This window comes from Rhipicephalus microplus, chromosome 1 (assembly GCF_043290135.1).
Source record: "Rhipicephalus microplus isolate Deutch F79 chromosome 1, USDA_Rmic, whole genome shotgun sequence".
Classification (NCBI taxonomy): domain Eukaryota; kingdom Metazoa; phylum Arthropoda; class Arachnida; order Ixodida; family Ixodidae; genus Rhipicephalus; species Rhipicephalus microplus.
The window spans coordinates 64,991,284-65,005,335 of record NC_134700.1 but is presented as its reverse complement, the minus strand read 5'-3'; the positions used below and the strand labels follow the sequence as shown (position 1 = coordinate 65,005,335).

The 14,052-nt window shown below is 44.9% G+C and overlaps 1 protein-coding gene across 3 annotated transcripts in view; it reads right to left on the bottom strand.

Annotated features, from left to right (window-relative positions):
• The window catches only part of faf (ubiquitin carboxyl-terminal hydrolase-like faf), a 482,217-nt gene that overhangs the window by 439,946 nt on the left and 28,219 nt on the right, over positions 1 to 14,052 (bottom strand). For 2 of the 3 annotated variants that reach the window (XM_075874530.1, XM_037429964.2), the window contains 2 exons: positions 13,384 to 13,506; positions 5,474 to 5,657 (listed from right to left, as the gene is read on the bottom strand). In XM_075874530.1, the coding sequence (XP_075730645.1) occupies positions 5,474 to 5,657; positions 13,384 to 13,476 (277 nt within the window). In that variant the 5' untranslated portion in view covers positions 13,477 to 13,506. The remainder of the gene's footprint in view (positions 1 to 5,473; positions 5,658 to 13,383; positions 13,507 to 14,052) is intronic. The other variant, XM_075874549.1, reaches the window with a different exon arrangement.

Here is a 14,052-nt window from a genome sequence, read left to right as displayed (position 1 = left end):
GGAAGCTCACCATGTTGTACGGAAAGAGCTTTTTATCCTCAATATACCGAGATACTCTGTTGTGTATCGCATGCTCCAACACCTTCCCCAAGCAAGATGCGAGGGAAATGGGATGGAGATTCTCCATGGTGAGTACCTTGCCCAGCTTGGGAATGAGTATTGCCGAGACGGTACACCAGGCCTCACGTACATGACTTTCTGCCCAGAGGATATTTACCTCCTCAGTTAACTCCTCAGTTAACGATTGACCTCCTCAGTCTATTTACCTCCTCAGTTAACGATTGACCTTCCGTCGAGATTGCGCAGCAACCTGTTTGTAATGTCATCTGGACCAGGGGATGAGCGACTATTAAACGCATGAAGCACTTTTCGATCTAAAGGTTTGTAAAGGGAGAGTCGATTTCCTCGAGCAGCCTTCCCTGGTAGACCGGGTAATCCCAGTCCCCGGAGGGGCCAAGCGGAAGGTATCGCTCTGCCAATTCCTTGAGTAAGATGGTGTCAGTGACTCCACTGCTCCGATGTGCTTGAACTAAGCGGTCGATTGCCAACCTCTGATTACTTTTGGAGTTCGTCTGATCGAGTAGTACCTTCAACAGGTTCCATTTACCTCCGGTGCAAATCTGCCCATCTACTCTTGAGCAAACCTCGATCCACTGCTGCCGCCTAGAAAGCTCCTTACAATATTGTTCAATATCTTTATTGAGGAGAGCTATGCCTTTGCAGAGCCTCCTATTTAGCTTTTGTGTGCGCCATCTCAAAACCAGCAATTTTTAGCGTCCAATAAATGCGCAAGACACGAGTCCACCGTATCCACCTGTAAGTCAATTTGTACAGTCTTGGTGGCTCATCTTCCTCGAGTTGAGAAAACAGTTCCTCTAACGGGGCATATTCGGTCTGATCAGCTTTCTGGCACTTCCTGAACTCGTCCCAGTCAGTCACCCTGTACTCTTTAGATGGAGCCGCCCGGGTTTCCTGCGTGACTGCGAGGATCACTTCCCAGGCATTCCTGCAAGTTAACCCACTAAACTTTCCCCGCATTTCTGATGAATGCCAGATCCGGAGTGGTGTCTCTTGAAACGGAATTACCCAACCGGGTTGGGAATTGAGGGTACGTGACCAGCCCCGAGGAACAGTCCGTCATAGCTTTAACAAGGTTTTTCCCTTTAACAGTGGCCTTTGGATAACCCCAGGCTGGGTGAGGTGCGTTAAAGTCACCGATAGCTACAAGGGGTGACTTGCGGTGACCACCGAGGAAATCGCCTGCTTGTGTTTTTGAGGGCTGCTGTAAACATTCAGTATGAATATGCTGCACTTAAGCCAATTATTCGGAATAATTTCAACCAGGTGAGCCTCCAAACTAAAGTTACCAAGCGCAAGCGTGTGCTCTAAAAACGCACATTTGTTCGAAACCAATACAGCTTGACCACATTGACCCTCCCCTTTAAACGATATAAATCGATAGCCGGGCAAGGCAACCGCCGCGTCAATGGTTTCTTGTAAAGCTATCACATGCAGCTGAACCACCAATGAAGCAATGTATTTCTGGAGGGAGGTCTTACGCTTCCTGAACTCCGCGCAGTTCCACTGCCAAATGACGAACTCAGTTGCGTTGGGAGCCATGGCTGCTGCTACTGGTTTGCCGACTTAACGGCACGTCCATATAGACGGGAGCGTGATCCATTGGCATACCGGGGCGCGCAGAGGGAACAAGTGAAACAGGCGTCACCAGGACAAAAGAGTTCCCGCCCGGGGCGAGTCTGCTTTCGATCATGGCAACTTTACATGCTACGAGGTCAAAGCATTCCACCTGCTGTGCAACCGCCTTTTGTAAATCTTTGATTGCTCCCAAGACGTCCAAGTCAGAAGCTGTCGCTACCTCTCCTTCCGTACCTATCTTTCTCTTAGCCGGCCGCAGCTCTACTGACGAAGACCGCACCGGGGCCTGTGCTGTATTTTTGAGAGCTTCAAACTCAACCCTCATCTGCTGAAGCTGCGCTTTTAAGCTAGCATTCTCTTGAAGTAAGAATGCAATCCTAGGGTCTTCTTTTTGCTCTGGCAGTGCTGCGTGTGTTACCTGTGCTGGCTGCTGCGCCGGGCTAAGCTTGGCACGATCAGCCCAGGTCTTCGGAGCTTATTGGAAGCGTAGCCTAGAGTGGGAGCGTCCCTTGGAGTGAGAGCGCCCCTTGGAGTGGGTGCGCCTCTTGGAGCGAGAGCGTCCTCTTGAGCGGCTGCGACTCTTCTTAACAGCTAGCGAGGGAGAGCGCATCCTCGAGGTTGGTGCCACGCTCGAATCCTGTGACATCAGACCCTCTTGGTGCTGTCTGCGTTCGCGTTTCTTGGCGGCCTTTCTACGCCGTCTTCGTCGCCTCACCAAGTAGGGGACTTGGAATCGATGCTGGCAGGACTTGTAGGCCGTTAGATGTGCCCCCCCCCCCCGCACACGGCATATGTCGGTTGGCATTGATGATCGTTCACGGGATCTTTGACAGCACAGCCGCGACACACATTCTTCGTCGGTGTGAAGCAGACATCGGCACGATGGCCGAGAGCTATAAATCTATAACAAACGTCAGTCTGTTTCCTGTACAAAGTACACCGTAGCATGCTCGAACCACACAAAACGTAGTTGGGTACCTTGAGACCAGTGAAGAGAAGGATGACAGTAGTCGTTTCCTTGATGCAATACAGTTCCATGGCTTTAGGGTTGCGCTGGTTGATGATCATCGCCACCAACTGTCGCTCATCGATGTCCACGTCGACGCCTCGGATGACACTTTTGCAGGTATCGTCAGAAGCGGCCGTGTAGGCCAAAACGCGATACTCAGTCAAGCCAAGGCGGATGAGTCGCAGCGCCGCAAAGGTGCCCGCGTAGCGGGACGCTGGCGTAGAGACCACAACGATATTCTGTGTTATGTTCGGGCACAAGATATCCTCCAGTGTTTCTTCCGGGGACAATTTTGCTGCAGTCTCCAGGGCTTGAGCTAGACGTATCAGGCTAACCTTCTTGAGATCCAGACCTCCTTTCAGTCGGACTATGACTCGAATATGGCTCCTCAGCAATAGGGGAATCATTGATACAGCTGCAAGACGCCGAACAACGCCATGCGCAGTGACCGTGCGATGGCCAGCCGTTCGTTTACTTTCAGAAGAAGCAGACGCTTGTTGTCGGGGAGAATGCATATTTTCGCCTAAAGCAGTCTGCCACCCAGGCGCATTAACGACTTCTTGGGAAATAACTTCCCCGTCAACCACCATCACCTCCGCCATGATGCAGTTCCATCGGCACGGGCGGATGCCTGATCGAATAAATGTCTTTAAAACGGGCGAAAAATGGGCCTACCAGGTCAAAAATGGGCTTGGTAGAATCCTCTCGATGACATCTGTCGAAGGGTGTACAATTCCGGAGGATTGAAGCAATACTCTGACAGCAATCGTTCGAAGACCACAGAGACGCCGCAGCGTCTCTGGCCGACGCAAGAGCTCAGAGAAACTCGTCCGCTCGCACTGGACGCTCGAAAGAGACTGTTAACCTCAAGAGGGTTGGAGTGATGCTCTTTAGAATGGCTGCAGAGTCTGAGGATGCACATCAACAATGTTCCCCCTCTGAAATCAGGTCAGTCGTGACCTGCTGATGCAGTGAAGCAATGCTTCAATGCATCAAACGTTTCAGTACAATTTTTATCTCAGAAACTTCGAAGCACACAAGCATGTGAAAAACAACTTCGCATTTTTTGCACTCTGATCAGCTCTCTGACGCTTCGCCATGTGCTTTTCGAACTAAGCACAAGCTTGAGGGATTGTTTTTATTTGTTTGAAATGATCTGACAAAAAATAAGCCCATTCGGTGGCTTGAAAGTGCATTGGTGAGGCCGTGACAGACAGGTTTTCGCGAAACGCCGTGGTTCAAAAAAGAGGGAATGTGAGCCTTTAACCCCTAAAAAAAATACACACATACACTCACAAACAGCTCCAACAATGACAACTATGTGAATCTAGTAGGGAAAATATCCAGCAAACAGCAAACATCAAATAATGTGTGGCCATCTCGGGAACATTGCCAAAAACGACAATTCTATAAGCAGTCGGTTATTCAATGGTCAAAGCGCATTTGTCCTTGCCGTCATGGCCAGCAGACCACCAGCTGCAGAAGCCAATGGGTTAACATCTGTCATGAAATTTGAGATAGTCAAAATCACAATGGTGCCACTTTAGAACTGAGATATGGAGCGATTTTCGGAGCAGAAGAATTTGAGTTTGGAGCAGTTTTGGAGCACCTAAATATGAATTTTAGAGCACTTCAAAGCAACTGCAGGCAAGCAGCTAACATCTAGAAGAGATTTCAAACACTTAGATTGACAAACATCATTCCAAATAATACTGGCATGCTCTAAAACAACAATGCTGTGCCTCTAATTATGAAAGGTGGTAAATAAATATGAATATCTTTAGTGGAAATGATTACAACCAACCAACCAGTAGGAGCTAACCTGACTCAATGTCACTGATGATGTTCTGAGCCAGGCAGGCCTTAATGAGTCCCTGGGCTCACTCAAGCATCACTGTAGATAACACCAAGTGTTCTTCAAGTTTTTCTTCACAGAGCATCTTCTACTCAGCAATTGGCTGGACTTAAACAACATTTTCCTCTTCAGTGTTTCTTGCTCGTGTGACTTCCACTGAAGACACCTGGAGTGGATATTGCGAGAGCTTTTGACAGCCTTCATGATATCTCTGGCAATTGCACGCTTCATATAGCTTTTCACCTGGCAGATGCCATTGCCTGTGGCAACTCCTAGTCTTGAGCGATTATCAACGATGTGTTTGTTTCCTCTGCAGTCATGCTCACAATCGGCACTGCAATGAGGCCGGGCAACAATGCAGCACTGAGATTAGCAGGTACTTCTGGCTGTTTAAAGTGAAGATCGCAGCTAAGTAACTGTTGATTGGTGTACCGCTGATGGAAAGTCCTTTAATTGCAGGCCGACAGTGAAGGGAATGCCACTCATCAGCCAACATCCCCACTTGCTCAGGTTTTTTATTTGATGCACAAAAGCCACCACCTACTTAAATGACTGCAATTTGCACAGTACGCGGCACCCGTATAGTGTGGCAAAAAAAGGCATAAAAAGACTTTAGCACGCACTAGAACAAGGCCAGGAAATTTTAAAACTACTGTCCTTTTTTTCTGCTCCTTTGCAGTGGAGTTAGGATTATGGTCTGCGTGTGTGAATTATATTAAATGATTGCAGAGGGGGCACCACCATCTTCATTTGGAGGAGGGCACCACCATCTTCATTTATTTTTAAGATTAGTACAACTGATGAACTTAAGAGACTGGTCTAACATTTTGGCACAGCTTGGTATAATTTCAACAAAATATAATGCAATCTCCAACTTCAATAGTTGAAGCCATACTTCTAAAGAATACTCGCCCATCCCATGAATGTCGGCAATATTAAGCAAATGCCCTCACCCTGCCTGCAGAGGCGGATGGATGCCTCGAGCAGCACCTCCAGCTCGCCCTTGGCTAGTACAGGCACGACCCACCGTGGCCGGTTGATCATCTCGTCCAGGCGTGCCAGCTCGGCCAGCGGGAATTCTTCCTCCTCCTCTTCCACCACCACGGGAGGATCCTCCGCAGGGGCCTCAGCGAGCTGCTGCATTCATCACACACACCATTGTCCCAGGTGACAACTCACAACATAAAGCTCCTTTTATTTTGCTCCAGTGCCTTCTTCATTTACCACTTTACATAACTGTGTTGCAGGGAATGTCATTCAAGCAAATTCACCACGTGAAATGCAATCAAAATTCTTGCAGTCAAGCCATCCATAACCTCACATTTACACACATTCCTCTATAATAGTGCTTGAGCATGATGAAGACAAGATGTAGACAAAAGCAAGAAGTAAGGACATGCAATCTATTCACAGCAAAAACTCATACAGTTAAACCTTAATGTAACGAAGTCAGTTCAGTTGTTAATTTATTCATTATAGCTACAGACCACACTATAAGCAAATGTCTATTTTATTCCTTGCATTCCTCTCGTGCCACTTCGAGATATGAGCATGAATTAAAGGTAAAGAAAGGCTGTTATAGTGTTTTTGTAGCGCCTATAACAACCTATTTTTGGTGTTGGTGCTAAATGCCTGTAAGTGATTATAAATGCCTATTTTCCAAATCAACGCATATATGAGCACTATTCAAGAGCGAATTTCGTTTTCGAGTGCAGATTGAGACGAATATTCACGTAAAAGGGCAACATTGACCTTTTCAAACACTATCAGGTTCAGTGAAGTTCACTAGTTGCACCAACTTCCGAAAAGCAACCGATAACAGCTGTGAAATGAGACTCGGCAACCACCATACGCCACAGCACTCACATGGCGTGAGTAGTTGGAGGAAAAGGTTGAGGAGTCCAAAAGATGCTATTTCTGCATCCCCTGATGGAAGCACATCTCAGTGTCTGCAGGGAAATGGGACAGAGAATTTATGATGGGATAAGGAAAGAAGAGTGGGGTCTAAACCGAAGACACGGTGAGCTTCTACAGACAACTGTGAAGTGTCGTGAATAGGCTTGTGCAAATAGCGAATTTTAGGTTCGCAGTGAATTCGAAGTGAGTAGTGATTTTGGTTGAATAACTTCAAATGCAATTCGAATGGAATGTATTACATGTAAAAAAATAGAATATTTATCATGACCTAACCTGCACAATATTTCCTGACTATATATATATATATATATATATATATATATTAATACACCTTCGAATAACGACCTTCAAATAACGCGTTCGATGCTTCGAACGCGTTATTCGAAGGTCGTAGGTTCGATTCCTGCTCACGGCTGGTTATTTTTTCATCCACTTTTCTTTCTTCTTATTTACATTCCATTGGTTCTAATAACTCCCCCTGTACATTTCTTGGCATTACTGTCTGTTAGATCTCATTAATATTGTGTTAAAACACGGAAAAACAAGCCCATAGGTATACACTTCTTTCCCTTATATATATTCGTTCAAAAAAACTCCAAACAACCTTGAGTAGTAGCGGGATTTGAGTTTCGGCAGAATGCAAGTGATAACCTGTAAAATACGGAACGTTTTGAGGTTTGTTATACTTAGAGCATGTAAGCTTAATAAAATGATGAATTGGTTTGAGGGCAACATGTTCAATTAAAGGGGCCCTGCAACGCTTTTTTCAAGTAGCCATGGAGCCACTAAAGAAAATTAATGCTTCACAAATTCACCGCCGGAAAGTACAAGCAGAGTTCCAAAGATTTGTCACACGCTGCAATTGGCTTCTCTCGTCTCGTCCGAATGAAAGAGCTGGAGGATAAGCAGGGAGGAATGGCACGGGGGAAAAAACTTCACGCGCGCCTTGTGATCTTGAGCCTTTTTCTTTCTTTTTTTCTTCAAATACGCTTCCTTTCAGTGCGATCGCGCACATATGCGTGGACAAGCGGCAGCCTCTCGCGGCGGCCCCAGCAACGACCGAGCGTGCTATTCTCAAATCAGCCAATGGCTGTGACAAGTAATTTTTGAGCTTGTAGTGTCATTTGAGGGAAGAGAGCAATTTTTAGCAAACTGAGAATTTATTGTGAACTGCAGGCTGCGTGCTCCGCTATAATATTTGCCTTGCGTGTTCTCGGTAGCCTAGACTACCAATTGGCAGCATTTTCTGATCATGCTCAATAAGTGTTGCAGGGCCCCTATAAATGTGAAGGGAGGCTCTTTCATGGCTAATCATTCCTATACTGCAGTGAAACCACCTTTGCACACAATTACATGCAGATTAATGTGCACCTATTCGTTCACTGCGAATACTTTGCAAGTTTCAAGAATTTAAATTCAAATCAAAGCAAATGCGAGTACTCTACTATTCCTTCAAATATTCAATTTCTTGAGATATCCGAAGCATTTGAATATTCCCACAAGCCTAGTCATGAAGGAACTGAAAACCGCATGAAATCTGGGTGTAGCAGTTGGAAGGGAACAGCAGGTCCTTCCGTGTAGCCACGGGTAGGAGGAGAATGAATGCAAAAACATGTAGAGCCACTCACGGATTGCTCATGTTGACACAGTGGTTGTAAATTTTGCCAAGTCATTAAACCTTAGACAATGAAACATGAGACATGTGCCAGCATGTTAACGATCAATGGCATATTTAGCATGCATTCAACCTATGCTTGAATATGACTGTGCCATGTGGGAATTTTGCAAATTAGTTTAAATGACAAACTTTAAAAAATACAGGACAGAGCTGCAATTTCTTTCCTAAAGCAGTGCTCAAGACCTATGCACCAATAAGAAAACTGAACTAGAATTGGAATTACTCTCATAACATCATATAAAACTGCGGGTAAAGCTCCTATATCAAGCATTTCATGGTAAAATCTGCATTCGACAAGAAATATACTTACGCAATCCTCATTAGCTCTCTTCATGTAATGACAATAATTTTAAGATTTTAGAAGATGGTACAAGATCTAATTTGAATGCTAACTAATTTCTTGTTCTTTCCATGAGCAAATAAAATGGCTTATCAAGTGAACAAGTGTGCTGTGTAAAAAAAACAAATCCAGGAAAATGAGTGTAAATCAAAAGAAAGAAAAATTGTGATGTGCACACGGCATTTCTTTTATTTGTAATTTACTTCTTTAAGCGCCCCTCTCCAGGTCACATAAGCAGTTGTGGTTAGGCACTCGAAGTTGTTGCATACCCAATAAAGAGTGTTGTACGGCAATAATTTTTTTAATTGATTCGTTACGAGTCACCAAACAATGATGCAACCCTTGCCGATCCCTTGCCCCATGTAGCCATCGCGGGCCTAATTCCTTCCCAGGCTTCTTCAGTATCAGAGCCGAAGAATAACATGACGCATACGCACCAACACACATGTCAATTCGCTTGCGCATGACATGCCCCAGCCTGCTCGTGCACGTACGCCTTCAATAGTGCATCACTCACTTCTGCAAGATAGATCCCACAGTGCGTGCTCGTTTGGAGGGCCTGGAGTCCGGCACAGACCATGTATCCTTACAGTGATACACCACGTCACTCCACTGAAACTGCTCTGAGAAATGATGCCCCCAAAACACGCCAAGCGCTGTCAGCGTTTGCGACTACTAGATGCAGAAACGGCGAGAAGACAAACACATGCGAAACGGAATAGCATGTGCAATTTTACGTCAAGAAAAAAAACACAATATGATTATGAGGGACGCCGCAGTCAATATCTCCAAAAATTTCCACCATGTAATGTTCTTTAACGTGCACTGACATCGAACAGTACACGAGCATCTTCTATTTCGCCTCCATCAAGGATGCGACCGCCGCGGCTGGGATCAAACTCGTAACCTTCGTGTCACCAGCCCAACACCCTAACCACTCGTCAACTGAGGTTTTTTTTTTTTTTTTTCATTCTTTATTGGCGGACATGAAACAGAGATCAATTAGTGTATAGCATCTCACTATGATAACTGAAATAAAAATAAAAAAAGCTCACACTCCTTTTTGTGTATTTCATTGTTACTCTCAGGTGTCATTCATCGCTCTCAACAACACAATACACAAATTAAACATGTCGCATCGAATAATTCTCGCAATGTCATGTGCCTTCTCAATCGAGTTCCGCTTCAAGTTCTGCATACAGGCAGGAAGCAGGGCATTTAGTTTAGTGTTCAACATATAACCAGTATTTCATCAGGACCCAATTAAGAGTGCAAGGTGAGCGCCGTTGAAATTTCACGTCTCTCCACGACCTCTTGTATTGCAAATCTCGGCAGACGTGATCCTCAGTGCCCAGAATATGCTTTACGCTTGCCAGCTCGAAACGCCCAAACCTGGTGGGGGGGGCCTCCACCGACCGCAGTCTGGCTATCAGCTATTTCAGCCGTCAGGCTCTCTGCTCCTGCCCTGCCCTTCCCTGACACGACGAAATAAAGTAAACCCAGAAGAGTGTTGAACCCACTATGCTAGACAATAAAATAAAATACCATATTATGCGAACCACACGGGAAATGCATGCTTATGTTCCACATTTGTCACCTTTGCGCTATCATATCATTTTTTGCTTCCTGTGGTAGATAAAGGTTGCCCATGTTTTAGTTTTAAATTATTTTAATTTATGTATAAATTTATTGTGCTTATTTTTATTATTTTGGAGGCCTAAAACAGTGTCCTACCTGCCTATCTTTTGGCACCTAAAACACACTTTCTTAGTGCCTAAACATTCAACCTCTAATTATAGCAAACTTTGTCAAAGTGAAATTTCACCTTGTGGGGATTGAGGCACGCATCTAGCCTTCGCATGAACATTAGCTCTTTCTGTGGGTAGAAAAAACAGAGACTCAGATTCAAACTCGGACGTCTGGTTAACGAAGGTATTCGAACAACTCGACAAGCCAGCACCTGTGCCTGTCGCTGACGCTCGTGTCCCTTCATCCTCCTTTATTAGTGACACACTCCCGCAGCCAGCAAAGTTTCAAAAGCTCCAAGAAATGAAGTTTTCTGAATGAGGAGCTCTCTTATGGAATCCAACGAGAACCACTGTTAGGTAGCATGCTTGAGCAATGCACAATGCATGTGATGGTGTACAAGAAAATGATGTGGGCTTTAGAGTAATCTTCCAGGAGGTGTTACCATGCGACAATGGAAGCTGCTGCCAGTGGCGCTGAAGCTTGGGGACACGGCGGCCTGTCTTGCAGGGGAAGTGGTCTATTTTAGCTGAGGTGTCCAGAGGACTTCATAGTCACGTTATTTGCCCCCTTTAGCTTTTCTTCCAGAGACCAGGTGTCACTTGCTTCCCTGCTTGGGACTACTCACCGTTTTGATACAATGAAAAATCTCATGCTGGTGACTTATGCACTTTTTGCATCGCTTCTTGTAATCTGAAGGGTACTGGTAATATGCACACTCCTTGGAAGTTACAAATCATCAGCTGTTGCTGGCGTTTAATCTCACGGTTCTGAAAGTGCTTAACGAAAATGCTCTGTTTGACCGTTTCTGCAGTCAAGTAGTTCTTGGTGTGTGTTGGGTCCACAGGGGTATCCAAGCTGGATGAAGACTCCAAAGTGGATGACAGTTCTTCCTCGCCCAACGAGGACGACAACAATGCCGAAACATCCTGGTTCCGTTGATTAGAGACTTCTCCAAGGGTGAACGTATCGGCCGCTTTTGAAGGTGACGGAGATCTTTCCACGAAATGTAGTCGGCAGTGAAGTGTCAGATGTCACAAACAATGATGTACATCAAGCTGATACCTTCATTTTCCATCATCTTCTTTCGCGTGCAAGATTGTGAGCCATGGCAGCACACTTGGAGTGAGTCTCCCGGGGCGTTTACCAGCCACAAGTTTGTCTAAATAGTTTCATCTGAACATCCCGACAGCTCCCTTCGTCCACGTCACGACAATGTGACAATATGTTCTCATCAATACTGCGAGGACAGGTGCCAAATTATACAATCGTAAGTCATTTAGTTTTATAAAGAAAAGGAATTGTAAAAACTGGCAGGCAATTCTGGAATCACACTTGTAAACACAGGCCACCCTGAGTATGTGACGTAAATGCCTACTCTTTTTCAAAACCCTGCTTCATTCAGCACAGGAATGCAGGGTTCTTAGGGTGGAAAGCGGTTTCTTGTATGAGGGGATGATGATGCAAGCACAATTTATTTTTGTCAACTACACAGTAAAATCTTGGTAATTAGGCCCCCATTAATTTGGAACTTCGTTTAACTTGGCCATGGCATCTGGTCCCATTCAAAATGTGCATTGTTCTATAATTGAAAACTCTTAATTATTCGAACAGATTTGGCACTATAAGAAAAAAAGTGTTTTGTCTCTCGCTGTGTCCTCCTGCGCAGCACTAGGGGACTTGGCTGACTGAGAACACATCCACAGTAGCATACTGGATGACACAAAGCAACAGCCAACACGCCCTGCAGCTCAAAACTGCAATGGTCTTTACTCTGTGGAGATGGGTTTGCGCGAGGCTTACCCTAAAAGCACGACTGGAAAAAGACATGATGCTGCTCCACCATCACAATGTACATAAACACTGTGTTCATAAACCCTGGCGCAGAAACGGCATTTGAGGCAAGATGTCAACAGATGTGAGCTTATTAATCCAAGATGTGGCACAGTGCAACAATCACAAGATCGCAAGCTGGACAGGTTGAGTCGGCAAGACTGATTAAGTAGACCCACCTTACAGTGCGATCCACTACTACGCAGAGGGGACCACCAAGCACACGAAACGAAATTCGTCTGCTAAGGCAGTACATGACCCCCCTTTGCAAGCCTGAAAGCATCTTTCTCACAATCACTAAGCGCCAGACAGAAGTGGGCTCAAGTGGAAAGGAGGGCTCAGAGTCTGCCACTGGTGGCCAATGAGGAAGGGCATGACACAGTGATGTACTCAAGTGCAACGTGTGGCACCAGGCCGTCAGAAAACCTGGGAAGGAAAAGGCTGGCTAGTGCCAGAGAGGAAAGCCTGCCATTGTGCACACATAGACACACCATAAAATTATGAAGGGCAGTATAATTTTCTAGAAGTTATACTCATAATCATACAGAGCTGTCCATGACATTGCTGTAGCCCTGAGAAGCAAAAAATAAAAATGTAAGCCAATTTCTTTCGTAGCATACTTTTGGCATGCTAGTTTCAGTGTTTTTCGGTGATATAAATTTTGGCGAATTAAATATTTTTTGCAACCTTGAGACATTCATATCACCAAGGTCCTCCTGTAATTATCTGTCCATGTGTATAAGCATTACAAATTATCAGACTTCTAGACCAAAATTTTGGCATAAATGGCATATTTTCAATGTCACTATGCTTTACGAAGGCAGAAGAACAAAGTTGACACAAATCTTTCCCACCTAGAATGACCCGCCTTGGTTGCTGTTATCATAGAATGTAGAGTAAAATATTCCTGCAATAATCATTGCAGGCAACTTTAAGACAATACATGGCCTTGTTTTCAGATGTGATGAACATATCACTGCTTGCACTTTTTTTCTTCACAGTACACTTCATGAAAACTTTTTTTTAATTTTCTGTAGAGCTCGCCCATGCAACTATCAATGTTTCCACTTGTAACATTTTATAGTAATCAAACATATCTCCCATCATGCCAATAAACTACTTATGCACAATGCATGTTTTTATATGCTTGGTCTACATGAGCAAACTACCTTCTTGAAAGCTTTAAAGTTTTAAAGTCACACAGGTATTATCCCAGAAGCTTATAACAATATGTACATGAGAGGTCCACAAAATTTCCGACCCCACTTCTCTTCCACCAAGCCTTTTCATACGCAACACATTTTTAAAACGTGCTCTTCCATATCAAATGCACTACAACGTGAGCTCACCTCATGGTTGCTGCTGGCAGGCGGTGGTGTTTCCTGGTCACCCCCACCACTTCCCTGCTGCTGCTGCTGCTGGGGGTTCCCTCGGGCAGTCATGGCTGGGGGGGGCCCATCCGGCCACAGCCTCTGCATAGTTCAAGCACCTGCTGCAGCCACGGCACCAGCTTCATTTGGCCAAATAATAGAAATCTAATCCTACATTCTAACGAATCTGTCTTTTAAGAGTGGAGCCGGCGAGGTGGGAGAAACTCTGTTCGTCGTGAAAAAAATCAGCCTCACCACAAACTGGCACGTGCTCTCTTCGTCCTCTTTATGCTATATTCTTCTTCCCTCCCAGAAAACGCATGCCGATTTGTCTGGTGTGGGATGCAATAACTCTGATAGATGAGAGATCGAGTACAGAGAGAGAGGAAGAGACAAAGAGAAACAATAACTCTGGTGAGTCAGAAAACAAGAAAGACGAAAAAAGAAATTGAAAGAAAGAGAGAAAAAAAGGAAAGACAAAAGACATAAGAAGAAACTCTGTTAGTCATCAACAAAAATTATCATCATGAACTGGCACGAGCTTTCTTTGTCTTCTTCCTCTTGATCTGCTTTGCTCCTAGAACACATGCACCAATTTGTCCAAAGTGCGATGCAATAACTCTGATGGGCAAAAGAAAAAGTACGAAA